We start from the raw sequence: 19,948 nt of genomic DNA on the forward strand, positions 1-19,948 counted from the left end.
GAAAGAGCCTCCAATCATTGGGAAAGACAAGTAAGAAGAGTCTGCTAAAATCTCAGTGCTGACTGCTGCAGAGGCAAGATGGGGTTGTGTGGGTTGGGATGGGGGTGGTAGGAGGGATACTGAGATCATTGGAAAAGGAGAATGGGAACTGGTGGAGGGATGTAAACTAAATACAAACATGAAAGTTCAAAAGTTTGTAACTGTTCCCCAAGGTGATTCACTAATAAAAATTGAAAAAAAATTCTCGGGGCTGAGAAGAATAGAGACGTTACTGGTACCCGCTGGAGTGAATCAAAAAAACAACGAGATGACAGTGATACAGTGAATTTATTTCTCTGACACACAGTACACAATGACCTATATTCTATTTAAGTGAAGGGATCTTCTGTTTCTAATAAACCTCCCTGCAAATTCGAGATAACATGAATATGTTTACTATTTAGAACTTCAGAGGTGGAGACTGTAAAGATTATATTGGACAATAAGATAACACAGAAGCTATCATGAAAGAAATATCTTCCGGGCACAAATTCAGCTCACCAGCTCTGAACCTATAGGAGAACTATTCAGTTTTTCATATGTCACTCCATTAACTCCATATTTGCTTTCTTATTAGACATCATTTTGATGATTATTAAATATTCTTAGTATCATGTTCTACATGAAGACAGTAACTATGTTTTGTGATTTTGGAGCTGATTGTGTGTGTGTTACTGTCTTAGTAATTTTTGCTAAATAAGAAGATAAAGGAAAGATAATGAGAACAAGGCTTTTATCCTTAATAATTTTTTTTGCTTTTATAAGTATTTTTCTATACATGATAACTTTAAAAGTTTCTAGGACGTGACTTTCAGGCAATGTGGAAGAAGTCTCATAAGGGAAGCAACACTCAATTTCAATGAATGTCAAGCAAAATCCTGTTAAATCCCATTTTGCAAAACCAAAGTCTGTCTGTAGTGTGACACCATGGCAATGACTCCTTTCATAATTGTTTTCTACAGTCCAGTAATTTCCAAAGAGCTAACTTGACATCCTTATTCCGAAGACTATAGATCAGGGGGTTCAGCATAGGCACGACAATGGTGTAAAACACAGAAGATACTTTGCCTTGGTCCATGGAGCTCACGGATGGTGGCTGCAGGTACATGAAGGCCACAGAGCCATAGAAGATCATGACCGCCATCACGTGGGAGCTGCAGGTGCTGAAAGCTTTGGACCTGCCCTCTGCAGAGCGAATGTGGAGGATGCTGGCAATGATGAATACATAGGAAGCAAGGATTGTTAATACGGGTATCGTGATGTTAAATGTACTCAGTAAGAGAACAAATATTTCATTGATGTGGATGCTGGAACAGGATAGCTCTAAGAGTGGTAAGACATCACAGAAATAATGGTTGACCACATTGGCCTTACAGAAAGACAGTCTTAACATAAAGCCTGTATGGATTGAAGAGCCAATGATGCCCAAAATATAAACTGCCATGGTGAGCAGGAAGCAGATGTGAGGGGACATGATGACATTATAGAGTAAGGGGCTACAGATGGCAACATAGCGGTCATATGCCATGGCAGCTAACATGTGACACTCTGAAATAGCAAAAATGATAAAGAAATAGAGCTGAGTCATGCATTCTGGGTAGGAGATGGTGTTTTTCTCAGCCACAAAATTCACCAGCATTTTGGGGGTAATGGTAGTGGATTGACAGAAATCAATGAAGGACAAGCTGCTGAGGAAATAGTACATGGGGGTGTGGAGGTTAGAACTGAGGCTGACGAGGATGATTATGCCCAGGTTCCCCACTGCAGTGAAAACATAGGTTCCGAGGAAGAGGAGGAGGAGCGGTAGTTGGAGTTCTGGCCGGTCAGTCAGCCCAGTGAGGATGAACTCAGTCACTGTGGAAACATTTCCATCGCCCATTGTCCTCTCAGCAGAACCTATGATTCTAAAGAATAAAAGTATAAACAAGTATTTATGTGCTTATGAACATATAAATGCGTGTGTGGAAAACGTCACTTGGGGAAGTCAGTCCTCATCAGGGACATTCATAGTTCAGGGGTCTCCTAAGTCCCTCTTACTTCTAAGAGAGCAGTGATTCTCATTTAGCAGTAGAAGAAATGATGGACTTCAGTAGCCCATAAATAATGATATCTAAACAATCATTAGGAAGCTCCTGTATTTGTATTTTTATACTTTTCATTCATTTTATTAACATATATTTTGATTACTGGCTCACAATGGGTGATGCTCAGAGCTTACTCTGGCTCTGCACTCAAGGATCACTCCTGGTAGTGCTCAGTAGACCATGAGCACAGTGTTGGGGATTGAACCAGATCAGCCATATGCAAGGCAAGCACCTCGTGCATTACATTATTGTCCAGCCCCCATATTTGTTTTATATTAATATGCCACAATATTAATAGTACTACTGCTATTATTAGAAATCCTCTTTCCTTCTATTTCTTATATGCATATCTTAAATTCATGCATTACAATGGCATATTTTCATTTTACTATAATAATATTGAATGCTATCTATAATAAACACAGCCATCTATAGTTTGAGATACATAGTGGGGCATCATTTTTGGTATTGGGTATCATTTTTTAGTAATAAAAATATTTTTAGGAATGTTTATTGTGGCAGTGATTTACAAAGTTGTTCATAATAGAGTTGTTTCAGGCATAAAACATTCTACTATCAATTATACATCAATGTCACTTCCTTCCACCAATATCCCCAGGTTCCTCCTATTCACCAGCCTACCCCTTCGGCAGGCAAATGAAAAATTTATTTCATATTATTTGGCCCAGTAAGATTTAAAGGAATAGCAAATGGAATGATCAGAAAATCAATAAAAGTCAGTTTGTGATTACGAAGGTGCTGGTTAACTCCCAGGCTAACCATGTACAGGACACACATACACTTCATACTCTCTGGAATGTCTGTGGCTCTAGGCTTCCATTGTTTTAAATATTTTTGAATGTAGAATGCTTCTTCATTTTAAATGTAGAAGCACTGCTTTTTATTCAGCCATTGACTAAGCCATTGAATGAATTGGGCATGTACTTTATTTTTATATTGAATATAAAAAATTATACTTTTTATATTGAATAAAAATTGCTTTTTTATATTGAATCACTGTGAGATGGTAACAAGAATTTCATGTTTGAGATTCAGCCATACAAAGATTGAACACCCATCCCTCAATAAGTGCACACCCTCCACCACCAATGCCCCCATTATATCCCCATCCCCCATCCCTCCTCACCCTGCATCCAGGACAGGAAATTTCCCCAATATTCTCTCTCTACTTTTGGACATTCAAATCACTGAATCTCTTATGCAAGATTCTTACACTCTGTCTCTTCTGTACTAAAAATCCACTTCATTAGGTTCTTCAGTAGCTTTAATAATGAAACCCCAAGGTGCATATGCTGGCTGAGCCCATGTGCTGCTTGCGCCTATGTGACTGAGCCCATGTGTCGCCCGCATCTCCCCTCTTGAGATGTGTACTTTCATGCTTTCATACTTTTGAGTCTAAAACTCGGTTATGTGTAGGGGCTTCCTCCATCCTTGGAGAAGCCCGCATTCTCTCTTGAGCTCATTATTTTGACTATTCTTTCTCCCACTTATTCCTTCCTCCCTCCCTCAGAAACCTCTGAATAAAATCTATTTACTTCAAAAAAAATAAAAATAATGAAACCCCAAGTTTAGAAGACAAACTTTTATGCCTCTGGAAACAATTCTCTTTTGAAAGGATCGTGGGTAACTCCATGGCCAAAATGCTGGCAGAGGTGGAAATATGGTCATGTGAATTAAAGCTACAGCATCTGCATGTCCTCCTTCCACGATCATCCGAGAGGCCATATTATTCTCATATTTACTCTTGGCAAGTATACATGAAATAATAAAGCAAGCACTTAATTTTCATTTGTATTCCGTCTGGACTAAGATTGTAAAGTAAACACAGTGCTTGGCATTGTGTCTTAGCTACAGCCAGTCTCAATAAATGCTATTAATAAAATTACAGAAAGTCAGTTGTAAGCTACTGTAGGCTCAGTACAAGCAAATAAAGCCATCACCCCTGTGAGTTTAAATGTCTGAATAAAATAGTATTTGTTGTCATGTTATTTAGATGGGACAGGGAGAGGATGGGAGCCCTTGCTCAGCAAGAGTGACGGTGAGAGTGAGGAGAGTGGAGACCAGTCAGTGCCCATGTGCATCCTGGTGCCTGGAGGGAGCTCGGGATAAGGAATCAACTGGAAAACCTGGGGCCACAATTCAGAAGATTTCTTGTGACTCCCAGTGGCTCAGTTCTGTGCACTTGTCATCTGTTTCTCTAAAGAAAACGTTCCTTTGTGGATGCAGCAGTAGTTTGACTACTAACCTTAAGACTCTTGGTGCCCAGGGCTCATAGCCCAACTGTCTTCATTGGAAGAGCCGAGAGTCACTGGTGCTGATCTGCGAAGCGGGTGGACCTCTGCATGGGGCAGTTTAAATGATGTGATGGATTTATACTCTGCGTGATGAATTTAAGAGCCCGGGAAGGAACAACAATGATAATGGCCTCCCTCTAGAATTTCATCCCACAAGTGCCCACTCTGGGGAAAGAAGCAATTAGAATTCCCCTTTCCCCCATTGATTCTCCAGGGCTCAGTGGTGTCACATAGGAGTGATTCACTGTTACTGCTGAGTACTAATTGGAGACACGGATATGATATATGCTGCTAGAGATCCTGTAGTTCAAAATTTCCGGATACTTTAACTTTATTCTATAGGACTATTCTAAAGGGATTTTCCATATGAAATATGCAAATGTTTCTATTAGTATTGACATCGTCTATTCCTAGTCTTCACGAAGTACTCAGAAAACAGCACTTGAGATATTTTAACCTGGGACTGTATGACACCTTCTGCCAGATACTGTTCTAACCACATGAAAAGTTCTTTCTTTTCTTTATTTGCTTTTTGGGTCACACCTGGTGATGCACAGGGATTACTCCTGGCAGTACTCAGATGACCATATGGGATGCCCAGATGAACCCAGGTCAGTGGCATGCAAGGCAAATGCCCTACCCACTGTGCTCCATCCACACATGAGAAATTCTTAGCAGGTCTTGTAAAGAAAAAAGTCTCTCTCAAATTAAAAAATATTGGTTTGAGGAATACTCTAGAGCTATATGTTATAGGTAATATGTAAATAATTAAATTATTTTTTAAAATTTGGAACAAGGTTTATTATTTGATTCTAGTATAAAGTAGAATAACATTTAAGGTGAAAATTGCAATACACTTTGTCATTAAGATGACCTTTTTTCCTAACTTTAAGACATAGTTGAAATAATGAAGTATAACACTGCTTATGCTAAAGATGTGTGGGGTTGATTTGGTTCACTTAAATATGGTGAACTGATTACCTTACCAATATGTCATTGGATAACCACCACCAATATCATGTCTCGAACTTGTCCTGTTATTACCATTTTTTGTGGTGAGACTGTTTGAAATGACTTTCTGAGAAGTGTATAGAATAACGTTTAATGAACTATTGCCACCAAGGCGTACTTTAGCTTATTAAAACAAACTGTCTGATGACTTGAAACTTGTGTCCAAACATATGTTCCCAGTGCCCACAGTAACCACCACTCCGTTTCGTGAGTTTTGGCTCCTTTAGATTCCTTCAGATTCCACATATAAGAGTTATTATCCTGGACATGTGTATCTCTGACTTTATCCACTTGGTCTCATGAACTCTGATCCGTTGTGTAGTTACAAATGACAGAAGTTTCATCTTTCCGGTGCTCAGAGACTGTGACGTGGATATATATGGCAAATGGCAGGATTCTTCAGCATCTTGGTTGATTGACTGTAGTTTGAAATTCTTTGAACTGTTGCTAGATGTGAGACTTTGGCCCTTTAAAAATCAAAAATAGGGGGCTGGAGTGATAGCACAGCGGGAAGGGCATTTGCCTTGCTAGCATCGATTCCCGGCATCACAAATGGCCACCTGAGCACTGCCAGGAGTAATTCCTGAGTGCCGAGCCAGAAGTAAGCCCTGTGCATTGCTTGGCATGACGCAAAAATCCAACAGCAAAAAAAAAAAAACCACAACAACAACCAAAAATAGATATACTTCTCAAATTTCTATGAAAAGGCCAAAACTGGAGAAAAATTCCCCTGGGAAAGTTGCACACACATGGTGAAGTAGCTTAACCAAGGAAGTAAAAGACCTCTACAAAGAAAACTATAAAAGGCTACTCCATGAAATAAAAGAGGACATGAGGAAATGGAAACATATACCCTGCTGGTGGATAGGGAGAATCAATATTGTCAAAATGGCAATACTCCCCAAAGCATTACACAGATTCAATGTGATCCCTATAAGAATACTTATGACATTCTTCAAAGAAACGGATCAAGCAATCCTAAAATTCATATAAAACAACAAACGTCCAAGGATAGCTAAAACAATTCTTGGGAAAAAGATGATGGGAAGCATCACCCTCCACAACCTCAAACTTTATTACAAAGCAGTGACATTTAAAACAGCATGGTATTGGAACAGAGGCAGAGCTGCAGACCAATGGAACAAGGTGAAATACCTTTACACACAACCCCAAATATATGATCATCTAATCTTTGATAAGGGAGCAAGAGATGTGAATTGGAGCAGGAAAGCCTCTTTAACAAATGGTGCTGGCACAACTGGACAACCACATGCAAAAGAATGGGCTTAGATCTCGACCTGACACCATGTACAAAAGTCAGATCAAAATGTATTAAAGACCTCAACATCAGACCACAAACCATAAGGTACATTGAAGACAAAGTCGGCAAAACCCTCCACGATATTGAAGATAAAGGAATCTTCAAGATGACATGCAACTGGCCAACCAGTGGAAACAGAGATCAACAATGGGACTACATTAAACTAAAAAGCTTCTGCACCGAGAAAGATACAGTGACCAGAATACAAAGACTATCAACAGAATGGGAAAGTATATAAACACAATACCCATCAGATTAGGGGTTGCTATGAATGGTATAAAAAGCACTGGTTGAACTCTACAAGAAAAAAACATCCAATCCTATCAGAAAATGGGGCAAAGAAATGAACAGTAAATTACCCAAGGAAGAGATACAAATGGCCAAAAGGCACATGAAAAAGTGCTCTACATCACTAATCATTAGGAAGATGCAGATCAAAACAACCATGAGATACTACCTCACACCACAGAGACTGACACACATCCAAAAGAACAAAAGCAACCACTGTTGTAGAGGATGTGGGGAGAAAGGGACCCTTCTACACTGCTGGTGGGAATGCCGACTGGTTTAGCCCTTCTGGAAAACAATATGGACGATTCTCAAAAAATTTGAAATTGAGCTCCCATTTGACCCAGCAATACCACTGCTGGGAATATATCCCAGAGAAGCAAAAAAAAGTATAGTCAAATGACATCTGCACTTATATGTTCATCGCAGCACTGTTTACAATAGCCAGAATCTGGAAAAACCTGAGTGGCCTACAACAGATGACTGGTTGAAGAAACTTTGGTACATCTATACAATGGAATACTATGCAGCTGTTAGAACAAATGAGTTAATGAATTTTGCATATAAGTGGATTAGCATGGAAAATATCATGCTAAGTGAAATGAGTCAGAAAGAGACAGACAGACATAGAAAGATTGCACTCATCTGTGGAATATAGAATAACAGAGTAGGAGACTAACACCCAAGAATAGTAGAAATAAGTACCAGGAGGTTGACTCCATGGCTACAAGGCTGGTGTCACATTCTGGGCAACTCACAGAAGGGAACCCAAAGTAAAATGTGGTCAGAGGCCTTGTGGGGGAAGGGTGATGCTTGCCTAATGTAGATTAGATACTGAACACAATGGCCACTCAACACCTTTATTGCAAACCACAACAGCTAATTAGAGAGAGAGAGAGAACAAAAAGGAATACCCTGCCACAGTGGCAGGATAGAGTGGGCAGAGATGGGATTGGGGAGGGTAGCAGGGATGCTGGGTTTACTGGTACTGGAGAATGGGCACTGGTGAAGGGATGGGTTCTCAAACATTTTATGAGAAAAACATGAGCACAAAAATATATGAATCTGCAACTGTACCTTCATGGTGATTTACTAATTAAAAATGAATAAATTTTTTTAAAAAGGAAGTTGCACACCGATGTTTCTCTACAACTTGAAAAACAAACATGGCTCTCTTCAAGGCATACTGACTTTTGTCTGAATTTGATGACTTCAGTAGAAAAATACAGGCACTCAGATTCCATGATCTCAGTCTTAGTTAGGTGATCAGACCTTATACTCTGAGGAGTGAATTTGCAATCCAAATTCCACTGAAGTGTTTTTATTTGTTTAACTTATGCCGGGAACTGAATTGAGGTGGGCTGTGTGTGAGGAAGGTACCATGAGAGTCCCGTGTCTCCGTGCTGGCTTATGGTAGCCCTGATGAGTTTCCCAGTCAGTGATGATGCATGAGCTGAGCATCAGTGGGAGCAGTAGATGAGCGTGACCCGCATCACAGGTAACAACTCCTCTTTAGTCCACACAGGGGACGGTTCATGGGAACGGCAAGCTGAGTTAAGTTTCACAGAAATCTAGATCAGCTGAGAACTTGGCAGGATTGGTTTGATGGGACGTAAAGAAGATGCCAATTCTGACAGGAAATCCTGACTCACTCCAACAGGAGGAGAGCCAGGCAGGCGTTGGCAGAGGGGGCTGGGTTGGTCTTTATGCACTAATTTCTGTTAACATCTAATTGTGTTGGGGGCAAGAGATAGCCTTGCGCATACCTGCCCTGGGTTAGTCCCAGCACCCTCCGTGATCTGCTGAGCACCGCCAGGAGTGATTCCTGAGTGCAGAGCCAGGAGGAAACCCTGAGCATGCTTGGTGTGACCAAAAAAAACAAAACAAAAATCTGAACATCTTTACAGTAGAACCATATTTTGTTTAAAAAAATTTGTTCTTACCCAGGCCACTTCTGATAGCCTAGTTCTCCCTCTTGTAGAACCTGGGAAGCTACCGACAGTTTACTGCCTGGAGGGGAGAGCCTGGCAAGCTCCAGGTGGCATATTCATTTGGCAAATACAATAACAATGATGGGTCTCATCCCCCTGACACTGAAAAGCCTCTAATGTGGCACAGTTTGAAAGGATGAGTAGAGATGCTGCTAAAATCTCAGGGCTAGGATGAATGGAGACATTTTTTGGCCCTCTCGAGCAAATCATTCATCAACGGGATGACAATGTATACATACCTCTCAGAGACCCCTTCAAGCTACCAAGAGTATCTCACCTGCACAGCCAGAGCCTGACAAGCTACCCATGGCATATTTGATTTGCCAAAAACAGCAATGATAGGTCTCATTCCCCTGACTCTGAAAGAGCATCCAATCATTGGGAAAGACAAGTAAGAAGAGGCTGCTAAAATCTCAGTACTGACTGCTGCAGAGGCAATATGGGGTTGTGTGGGTTGGGATGGGGGTGGTAGGAGGGATACTGAGACCATTGGTGGAGGAGAATGGGCACTGTTGGAGGGATGTAAACTAAATACAAACATGAAATTTCATAAGATTGTGACTGTACCCCATGGTGATTAACTAATGAAAATTGAAAAAAAATATATTGGGGCTGAGAGGAATAGAGACGTTATTGGCGCCCGCTGGAGTGAATCAATGAACAACGACATGACAGTGATACAGTGATACAGTGAATTTATTTCTCTGACACCCAGTTCACAATGACCTATATTCTATTTAAGTGAAGGATCTTCTGTTCCTAATTAAACTCCATGCATATTTGAGATAACATAAATATGTTTACTATTAAGAACTTCAGAGGTGGAGACTGTGAAGATTATATTGGACAATCAGATAACAGAAAAGCTATCATGAAAGAAATATCTTCGGCCACAAATTCAGCTCACCAGCTCTGAACCTATAGGAGAACTATTCAGTTTTTCATATGTCACTCCATTTACTCCAGATTTGCTTTCTTATTAGACATCATTTTGATGATTATTAAATATTCTTAGTATCATGTTCTACATGAAGACAGTAACTATGTTTGTGATTTTGGAGCTCATTGTGTGTGTAGCTGTCTTAGTAATTTTTGCTACGTAAGAAGATAAAGGAGAGATAATGAGAACAAGGCTTTTATTCTCAATAAACTTTTATGCTTTTGTAAAATTTTTTCTAAACATAATAACTTTAACAGTTTCTAGGAAGTGACATTAAGGCAATATGGAAGAAGTCTCATAAAGGAAGCAACCCTCAATTTCAATTAATGTCAAGAAAAATCCTGATAAATCCCATTTTGCAAAACCAAGGTCTGTCTGTATGACACCATGATAATGACTCCTTTCATAATTGTTTTCTACAGTCCAGTAATTTCCAAAGAGCTAACTTGACATCCTTATTCCGAAGACTATAGATCAGGGGGTTCAGCATAGGCACGACAACAGTGTAAAACACAGAAGATACTTTGCCTTGGTCCATGGAGCTCACGGATGGTGGCTGCAGGTACATGAAGGTCGTAGAACCATAGAAGATCATGACTGCCATCACGTGGGAGCTGCATGTGCTGAAGGCTTTGGACCTGCCCTCTGCAGAGTGAATGCGGAGGATGCTGGCAATGATGAAGACATAGGAAGCAAGGATTGTCAATGCAGGTATCAGGATGTTAAATGCACTCAGTAAGAGAACCAATAATTCATTGATGTCAATGCTGGAACAGGATAGCTCTAAGAGTGGTAAGACATCACAGAAATAATGGTTGACCACATTGGCCTTACAGAAAGACAGTCTTAACATAAAGCCTGTATGGATTGAAGAGCCAATGATGCCCAAAATATAAACTGCCATGGTGAGCAGGAAGCAGATGTGAGGGGACATGATGACATTATAGAGTAAGGGGCTACAAATGGCAACATAACGGTCATATGCCATGGCAGCTAACATGTGACACTCTGAAATAGCAAAAATGATAAAGAAATAGAGCTGAGTCATGCATTCTGGGTAGGAGATAATGTTTTTCTCAGCCACAAAATTCACCAGCATTTTGGGGGTAATGGTAGTGGATTGACAGAAATCAATAAAGGACAAGCTGCTGAGGAAATAGTACATGGGGGTTTGGAGGTTAGAACTGAGGCTGACGAGGATGATTATGCCCAGGTTCCCCACTGCAGTGAACACATAGGTTCCGAGGAAGAGGAGGAGGAGCGGTAGTTGGAGTTCTGGCCGGTCTGTCAGCCCAGTGAGGATGAACTCATTCACTGTGGAATCATTTCCATCGCCCATTGTCCTCTCAGCAGAACCTATGATTCTAAAGAATAAAAGCATAAGCGAGTGTTTATGTGCTTATGAACATATAAATGTGCGTGTGGAAAACATCGCTCAGGTGAAGTCAGTCCTCATCAGGGGACATTCATAGTTCAGGGATCTCCTAAGTCTCTCCTATTTCTAAGAGAGCAGTGATTCCCATTTACCAGTAGAAGAAATGATGGACTTCAGTAGCCCATAAATAATGATATCTAAACAATCATTAGGAAGCTCCTATATTTGTTTTTTTACTTTTCATTCATTTCATTAATTTATATTTTGATTACTGGCCCACAACGAGTGATGCTCAGAGGTTACTCTGGCTCTGCACTCAAGGATCACTCCTGGTAGTGCTCAGTAGACCATGAGCATGGTGCTGTGGATTGAACCAGGTCAGCCATATGCAAGGCAAGCACCCCATGCACTACATTATTGTCCAGCCCTCATATTTGTTTTATATTAATATGCCACAATATTAATAGTACTACTGCTATTATTAGAAATCCTCTTTCATTCTATTTCTTATATGCATATCTTAAAATCATGCATTACAATGGCATATTTTCATTGTAATATAATAATATTGAATGCTATCTATAATAAACACAGCCATCTATAATTTGAGATACATAGTGGGGCATCATTTGTGGTATTGGGTATCATTTTTTAGTAATAAAAATATTTTTTAGGAAGTTTATTGAGACAGTGATTTACAAAGTTGTTCATAATAGAGTTGTTTCAGGCATACAACATTTTCCTATCAATTGTACATCAATGTCCCTTCCTTCCACCAATATCTCCAGGTTTCTCCTACTCTCCAGCCTACCCCTTCGGCAGGCACGTGAAAAATTTATTTCATATTATTTGGCCCAGTAAGATTTAAAGGAATAGCAAGTGGAATGATCAGAAAATCAATAAAAGTCAGTTTGTGATTACGAAGGTGCTGGTTAACTCCCCAGGCTAGCCACGTACATGACACAAATACACTTCATACCCTGTGGCATGTCTGTGGCTCTAGGCTTTCATTGTTTTAAAATTTTTTGAATTCCTTCTTCATTTAACGTAGAAGTACTGCTTTTTATTCAGCCATTGACTAAGCTGAATGATTTGGACATGAACTTTTTTTTTACATTGAATATAAAAAATTATACTTTTTTGTATTGAATAAAAAATTAGTTTTTTATATTGAATCAATGTGAGATGGTTAGAAAAAATTCATGTTCAAGATTCAGCCGTACAAAGATTGAACACCCATCCCTTGACCAGTGCGCACCCTCTACCACCAATGTACCCCTTATATCCCCATCTCCCATCCCTCCTCACCCTGCATCCAGGACAGGAAATTTCCCCAATATTCTCTCTCTACTTTTGGACATTCAAATCACTGAATCTCTTAAGCAAGATACTTTCACTCTATCTCTTCTGTACTATGAAATCCACTTCATTAGGTTCTTCAGTAGCTTTAATAATGAAACCCCAAGTTCATAAGACAAATTTTTATGCCTGTGGAAACAATTCACTTTTGAAAGGATTGTAGATAACTCCATGACCAAAATGCTGGCAGAGTTGGAAATACGGTCATGTCAATCAAAGCTACAGCTTCTGCATGCCCTCTTTCCCTGACCATCCCAGAGGCCTTCTTATTCTTATATTTACTCTTGGCAAGTCTACATGAAATAATACAGCAAGCACTTAATTTTTATTTTCACTCCTTTTTTTTCTATTAATTAATTTTTATTGAATCACCATGTTGAAAGTTACAAAGCCTTAAGGCTTAAGTCTCAGTTACATAATGCTCGAACACCCATCCCTCCACCAGTGCATGTAGTCCACCACCAAGAACCACAGTAAGATTATAAAGTAAACACAGTGCTTGACATTGTGTCTTAGCTACAGCCAGTCTCAATAAATAATATTAATAAAACTATGGATAGTGAGCTTAAGCTACTGTGTGGTCAATACAAGCAAATAAAGGCATCACACGTGTGAGTTTAAATGTCTGAATAAAATAGTTTTTGTTGTCATATTATTTAGATGGAACAGGGAGAGGATGGGAGCCCTTACTCAGCAAGAAAGTGACCGTGAGAGTGAGGACAGTGGAGACCAGTCAGTGCCCATGTGCATCCTGGTGCCTGGAGGGAGCCAAAAGAGCGAGGATTCAACTGGAAAATCCAGGGCTAAGATTCAGGTAGATCGCTCATGGCCCCCAGAGGCTCATTTTTGTGCACTTGTCATCTGTTTCTCTAAAGAAAATGTCCCTGTGTTGATGCAGAAGTAGTTTGACTACTAACCTTAAGACTCTTGGTGCCCAGAGCTCATAGCCCAACTGTCTTCATTGGAAGCGCTGAGAGTCACTGGTGCTGATCTCTGAAGCGGGTGGGCCTCTGCATGGGGCAGTTTAAATGATGTGATGGTTTTATACTCTGGGTGCTGAAGTTAAGAGCCCAGGAAGGAACAACAATGATAATGGCCTCCCTCTAGAATCTCATTCCACAAGCGCCCACTCTGGGGAAAGAAACAATTAGAATTTCCGTTTCCCCCATTGATTCTCCAGGGTTCAGTGGTGTCACATAGGAGTGATTCAGTGTTACTGCTGAGTACTAATTGGAGACACAATATGATATATGCTGCTAGAGATCCTGTAGTTCAAAATTTCCGGATACTTTAACTTTATTCTATAGGACTATTCTAAAGGGATTTTCCATATGAAATATGCAAATGTTTCTATTAGTATTGACATCGTCTATTCCTAGTCTTCACGAAGTACTCAGAAAACAGCACTTGAGATATTTTAACCTGGGACTGTATGACACCTTCTGCCAGATACTGTTCTAACCACATGAAAAGTTCCTTCTTTTTTTTTTTTTGCTTTTTGGGTCACACCCGGCGATGCACAGGGATTACTTCTAGCAGTACTCAGATGACCATATGGGATGCACAGAATTGAACGCAAATGCCCTACCCACTGTGCTCTAGCCTCACATAAGAAGTTCTTAGCAGGTCTTGTAAAGAAAAAAGTCTCTCTCAAATTAAAAAATATTGGTTTGAGGAATACTATAGAGCTATATGTTATATGTAATGTGTAAATAATTAAATTATTTTTTAGAAATTGGAACAAGGTTTATTATTTGATTCAAGTTGTAAGTAGAATAACATTTAAGGTGAAAATTGCAATACACTTTGTCATTAAGATGACCTTTTTTCCTAACTTTGAGACATAGTTGAAATAATGAAGTATAACACTGCTTGTGCTAAGGATGTGTGGGGTTGATTTGGTTCACTTATTTGGCGAACTCAATACCTTACCTATTTGCCATTGGATAACTACCACCAATATCATGTCTCAAACTTGCCTTATTACCATTTTTTGTGGTGAGACTGTTTGAAATGACTTTCTGAGAAGTGTATAGAATAATGTTTAATGAACTATTGCCACCAAGGCGTACCTTAGCTTATTAAAACAAACTGTCTGATAACTTGAAACTTGTGCCCAAACACATATGTCCCCAGTGCCCACAGTAACCACCACTGCGCTTCATGAGTTTTGGCTCCTATAGATCCCTTCAGATTCCACATATAAGAGTTATTATCCTGTACTTCTGTATCTCTGATTTTATCCACTTGGTCTCATGCACTCTGATCCGTTGTGTAGTTACAAATGACAGAAGTTTCATGTTTATGGTGCCCAGATACCATGACGTGGATATATATATATATATATATATATATATATATATATATATATATAGCAAATGGTAGGTTTCTTCAGCATCTTGGTTGATTGACTCTACTTTGAAATTCCTTGAACTGTTGCTAGATGTGAGACTTTGGCCCTTTAAAAATCAAAAATAGTGGGCTGGAGTGATAGCACAGCGGGAAGGGCATTTGCCTTGCATGAGGCCAACCCTGGGTTCGATTCCCAGTATCCCAAATGGTCACCTGAGCACTGCCAGGAATAATTCCTGAGTGCCGAGCCAGGAGTAAGCCCTGTGCATTGCTTGGCGTGACCCGAAAATCCAACAAAAATAAACACAACAACAACCAAAAATAGATATACTTCTCAAATTTCTATGAAAAGGTCAGAACTGAAGAAAAATTCCCCAAGGGAAAGTTGCACGCCGATGGTTCTCTACCACTTGAAAAACAAACATGGCTCTCTTCAAGGCATACTGACTTTTGTCTGAATTTGATGACTTTAATAGAAAAATACAGGCACTCAGATTCCATGATCTCAGTTTTAGTTAGGTGATCAGACCTTATACTCTGAGGAGTGAATTTGCAATCCAAATTCCACTGAAGTGGTTTTATTTGTTTAATTTATGCCGGGGTCCGAATTGAGGTGGGCTGTGTGTGAGGAAGGTACCATTAGAGTCCCGTGTCTCCGTGCTGGCCTCTGGTGGCCCTGATGAGTTTCCCAGTCAGTGATGATGCATGAACGGAGCATCAGTGGGAGCAGTAGGTGTGCGTGACCCATATCACAGGTCACAGCTCCCCTTTATTCCACACAGGGAAGAGTACATGGGAATGGCAAGCTGCGTTAAGTTTCACACAAATCAAGATCAGCTGAGAACCTGGCAGGATTGGTTTGATGGGATGTAAAGATGATGCCGGCACCAATAGGAAATCTGACTCACTCCAACAGGAGAGGGAGGCAGGTGTTGGCAGAGGGGGCTGGGTTGGTCTTTATGCACTAATTTCTATTAACATCTAATCATGTTGGGGACGAGAGGTAGCCTTGACCACACCTGCCCTGGGTCAGTCCCAGCACCCTCCGTGATCTGCTGAGCACCGCCAGGAGTGATTCCTGAGTGCAGAGCCAGGAGGAAGCCCTGAGCATAAAATCTGGTGTGACCCAAAAAACAAAACAAAAATCTCATCATCTTTACAATAGAGCCATTTTTTGTTTAAAAAAAATTTATTCTTACCCAGACCACTTCTGATAGCCTAGTTCTCCCTCTTGTAGAACCTGGGAAGCTACCTAGAGTTTAACATCCACAGGGAAGAGGCTGGCAAGCTCCTGGTGGCATATTCATATGCCAAATACAGTAACAATGATGGGTCTCATTCCCCTGACACTGAAAAGCCTCTTAATTCAGCACTGTTGTGAAGGATGAGTAAAGAGTGGCTGCTTAAATCACAGGGCTACAATGAATAGAGGCATTACTTCGCCTTCTCGAGCAAATCATTGATTAATGGGAAGACAATATATACGTACCTCTCAGAGAGCCTGGCAAGCTACCTAGAGAGTATCCCACCTGCCCGGGCAAAGCTTGGGAAGCTACCCATGGCATATTTGATATACCAAAACCAGCATGATAGGTCTCATTCCCCTGACCCTGAAAGAGCCTCCCATCATTGGGAAAGACAAGTAAGAAAAGGCTGTTAAAATCTCAGGGCTGAGTGCTGCAGAGGCAAGATGGGGTGGTGAGGGTTGGGATTGGGGTATTGGGAGGGATACTGGGATCATTGGTGGGGGAGAATAGGCACTGGTGGAGGAATGTAAACTAGATACAGACATGAAGGTTCATAACTTTGTAACTGTACTCCGCGGTGATTCACTAATAAAAAATATCTCGGGGCCGAGAGGAATAAAGACGTTACTGTTGCCCACTGGAGTGAATCAAGAACAAGGAGATGACAGTGATACAGTGATACAGTGAATTTATTTCTCTGACACCCAGTTCATAATGACCTATATTCTATTTAAGTGAAGGGATCTTCTGTTCCTAATTAACCTCCATGCAAATTGGGGATAACATAAATATGTTTACTATTTACAACCTCAGAGGTTGAGACTGTGAAGATTATATTGGACAATTAGATAACATCGAAGCTATCATGAAAGAAATATCATCCAGCACAAATTCAGCTCACCAGCTCTGAATCTATAGGAGACCTATTCACTTTTTCATATGTCACTCAATTTACTCCAGATTTGCTTTCTTATTAGACATGATTATTGTGGGGTCCCGTCCTGTCCCTCAGCGAGGACCCTTCGTGGGCTACGGATGGGTCAAAACCAAACAAAGAGACACAGAGCCAGAAGGAGGAGGAGAGAAAGAGAGAGTTTATTCACAGCAGTTACAATACTTATACCTCTTGGTGGGAGGGGTTGGTATGCATGCTTGGACACCCATAGGAACAATAGTAAAATGCAGATCAGGCATGGGCGTTGGCTAGTGAGAGGGGAATGGCAAACTGATAAGATCAGTAAGGTCAGCAGTGGTGACCTTGTAAGTAAGCCTCCACTTGATAAGAGGATAAGAGCTGGGCTTGTAAAATGGCTCCCTAAACATTATGATGATTATTAAATATCCATAGTATCATGTTCTACATGAAGACAGTAACTATGTTTTGTGATTTTGGAGCTCATTCTGTGTGTGTTGCTGTCTTAGTAATTTTTGCTAAATAAGAAGATAAAGGAAAGATAATGAGAACAAAGCTTTTATCCTCAATAATCTTTTATGCTTTTGTAAGTTTTTTTCTATACATAATAACTTTAACAGTTTCTAGGAAGCGGCTTTCAGGCAATGTGGAAGAAGTCTCATAAGGGAAGCAACACTCAATTTCAATATTTGTCAGCCAAAATTCTGTTAGATCCCATTTTGCATAACCAAGTCTGTCTGTGGTGTGACACCATGATAATGACTCCGTTCATAATTGTTTTCTACAGTTCAATAATTTCCACAGAGCTAACTTGACATCCTTATTCCGAAGACTATAGATCAGGGGGTTCAGCATGGGTACGACAATGGTGTAAAACACAGAAGACACTTTGCCTTGGTCCATGGAGCTCACGGATGGTGGCTGCAGGTACATGAAGGCCAAAGAGCCGTAGAAGATCATGACTGTTATCACGTGGGAGCTGCATGTGCTGAAGGCTTTGGACCTGCCCTCTGCAGAGCGAATGCGGAGGATGCTGGCAATGATGAAGACATAGGAAGCAAGGATTGTCAATGCAGGTATCAGGATGTTAAATGCACTCAGTAAGAGAACCAATAATTCATTGATGCGTATGCTGGAATAGGATAGCTCTAAGAGTGGGAAGAGATCACAGAAATAATGGTTGACCACATTGGCCTTACAGAAAGACAGTCTTAACATAAAGCCTGTATGGATTGAAGAGCCAATGATGCCCAAAATATAAACTGCCATGGTGAGCAGGAAGCAGATGTGAGGGGACATGATGACATTATAGAGTAAGGGGCTACAGATGGCGACATAGCGGTCATATGCCATGGCAGCTAACATGTGACACTCTGCAATAGCAAGAATGACAAAGAAATAGAGCTGAGTCATGCATTCTGGGTAGGAGATGGTGTTTTTCTCAGCCACAAAATTCACCAGCATTTTGGGGGTAATGACAGTGGATTGACAGAAATCAATGAAGGACAAGCTGCTGAGGAAATAGTACATGGGGGTGTGGAGGTTAGAACTGAGGCTGACGAGGATGATCATGCCCAGGTTCCCCACTGCAGTGAACACATAGGTTCCGAGGAAGAGGAGGAGGAGCGGTAGTTGGAGTTCTGGCCGGTCTGTCAGCCCAGTGAGGATGAACTCATTCACTGTGGAATCATTTCCATCGCCCATTGTCCTCTCAGAAGAACCTATGATTCTAAAGAATAAAAGAATAAACGAGTGTTTATGTGCTTATGAACATATAAATGTGTATGTGAGAAAAATCGCTCTGGGAAGTCAGTTCTCATCAGGGGACATACATAGTTCAGGGATCTCCTAATTCTCTCCTGCTTCTAGGAAGGCAGTGATTCCCATCCAGCAATAGAAAAAATTGAACTTCTATATCCCCTAATTAATCGTATTTATGCAATTATAAAAACAATGAAAAATCACCTCACCCACTTGTCAGTAGTGCTAAGGCTGAGAAATTTCCTCCTTTATTCAAGGAGGAAGGCCCTGATAGCTTTTCTTTCCAGTCTACTTGGTAGACCTCTCCATGTCAGTTTATTCTTTCACTCAGCGATAATGCGTGGAGCTTCACTTCCGTCCCACGTGCCATGCTTGTCATGAAGTTTTGTTAGACTTCCTTTTAAAAAGTTTATTTTAAATAAAACAATGCTCCCGGAAGCGAATGCGGCCATGCGACATCCTATAGCCAGTTCTCCCTCTCAGAGAGCCTGGCAAGGTACCGAGAGCGTCCTGCCCAGATGGGAGAGCCTGGCAAGCTCCCCATGGTGTATTCGAGATACCAAATACAGTAACAATGATGGGTCTCATTCCCCTCACCCTGATAGAACTTCCAGTGCAGCACCGTTAGGATGGACGAGTAAAGAGAGGCTGATAAAATCTCAGGGCTAGGAAGAATGGAGACGTTACTGGTGCCTGCTCAAGAAAACTGATGAACAACGGGATGACAGACATACAGTGATAACACAGTGGGTAAGGCATTTGCCTTGCATGAGGACTGACCCGGTCCGATTCCTCTGCTCCTCTTGGAGAGCCCAGCAAGCTACAGAGAGTACCTCACCCAAACGACAGAGCCTGGCAAGCTCCCCATGGCATATTTGATATGCCAAAAATAGTAACAACAAATCTCACAATGGAAACATTACTGGTGCCCGCTCGAGCAAATTGGTGAGCA

At 40.7% G+C, this 19,948-nt stretch overlaps 3 protein-coding genes across 3 annotated transcripts; all 3 read right to left on the reverse strand.

Annotated features, from left to right (window-relative positions):
* Window positions 1–982: 982 nt before the first annotated feature.
* On the reverse strand, window positions 983–1,918 carry LOC101537172 (olfactory receptor 8G1-like). The gene has a single exon (XM_004622372.3). It carries the CDS (start codon window positions 1,916–1,918, stop codon window positions 983–985), a length of 936 nt encoding a protein of 311 aa, XP_004622429.3.
* Window positions 1,919–10,392: 8,474 nt separating this feature from the next.
* LOC101557599 (putative olfactory receptor 8G3) lies at window positions 10,393–11,328 on the reverse strand. The gene has a single exon (XM_004604768.1). It carries the CDS (start codon window positions 11,326–11,328, stop codon window positions 10,393–10,395), a length of 936 nt encoding a protein of 311 aa, XP_004604825.1.
* A 6,675-nt stretch (window positions 11,329–18,003) lies between these two features.
* LOC129403449 (putative olfactory receptor 8G3) lies at window positions 18,004–18,939 on the reverse strand. The gene has a single exon (XM_055132018.1). The coding sequence runs from the start codon at window positions 18,937–18,939 to the stop codon at window positions 18,004–18,006; it is 936 nt and encodes a 311-aa protein (XP_054987993.1).
* Window positions 18,940–19,948: the final 1,009 nt, after the last annotated feature.

Source organism: Sorex araneus, chromosome 3 (genome assembly GCF_027595985.1).
Source record: "Sorex araneus isolate mSorAra2 chromosome 3, mSorAra2.pri, whole genome shotgun sequence".
Lineage (NCBI taxonomy): Eukaryota > Metazoa > Chordata > Mammalia > Eulipotyphla > Soricidae > Sorex > Sorex araneus.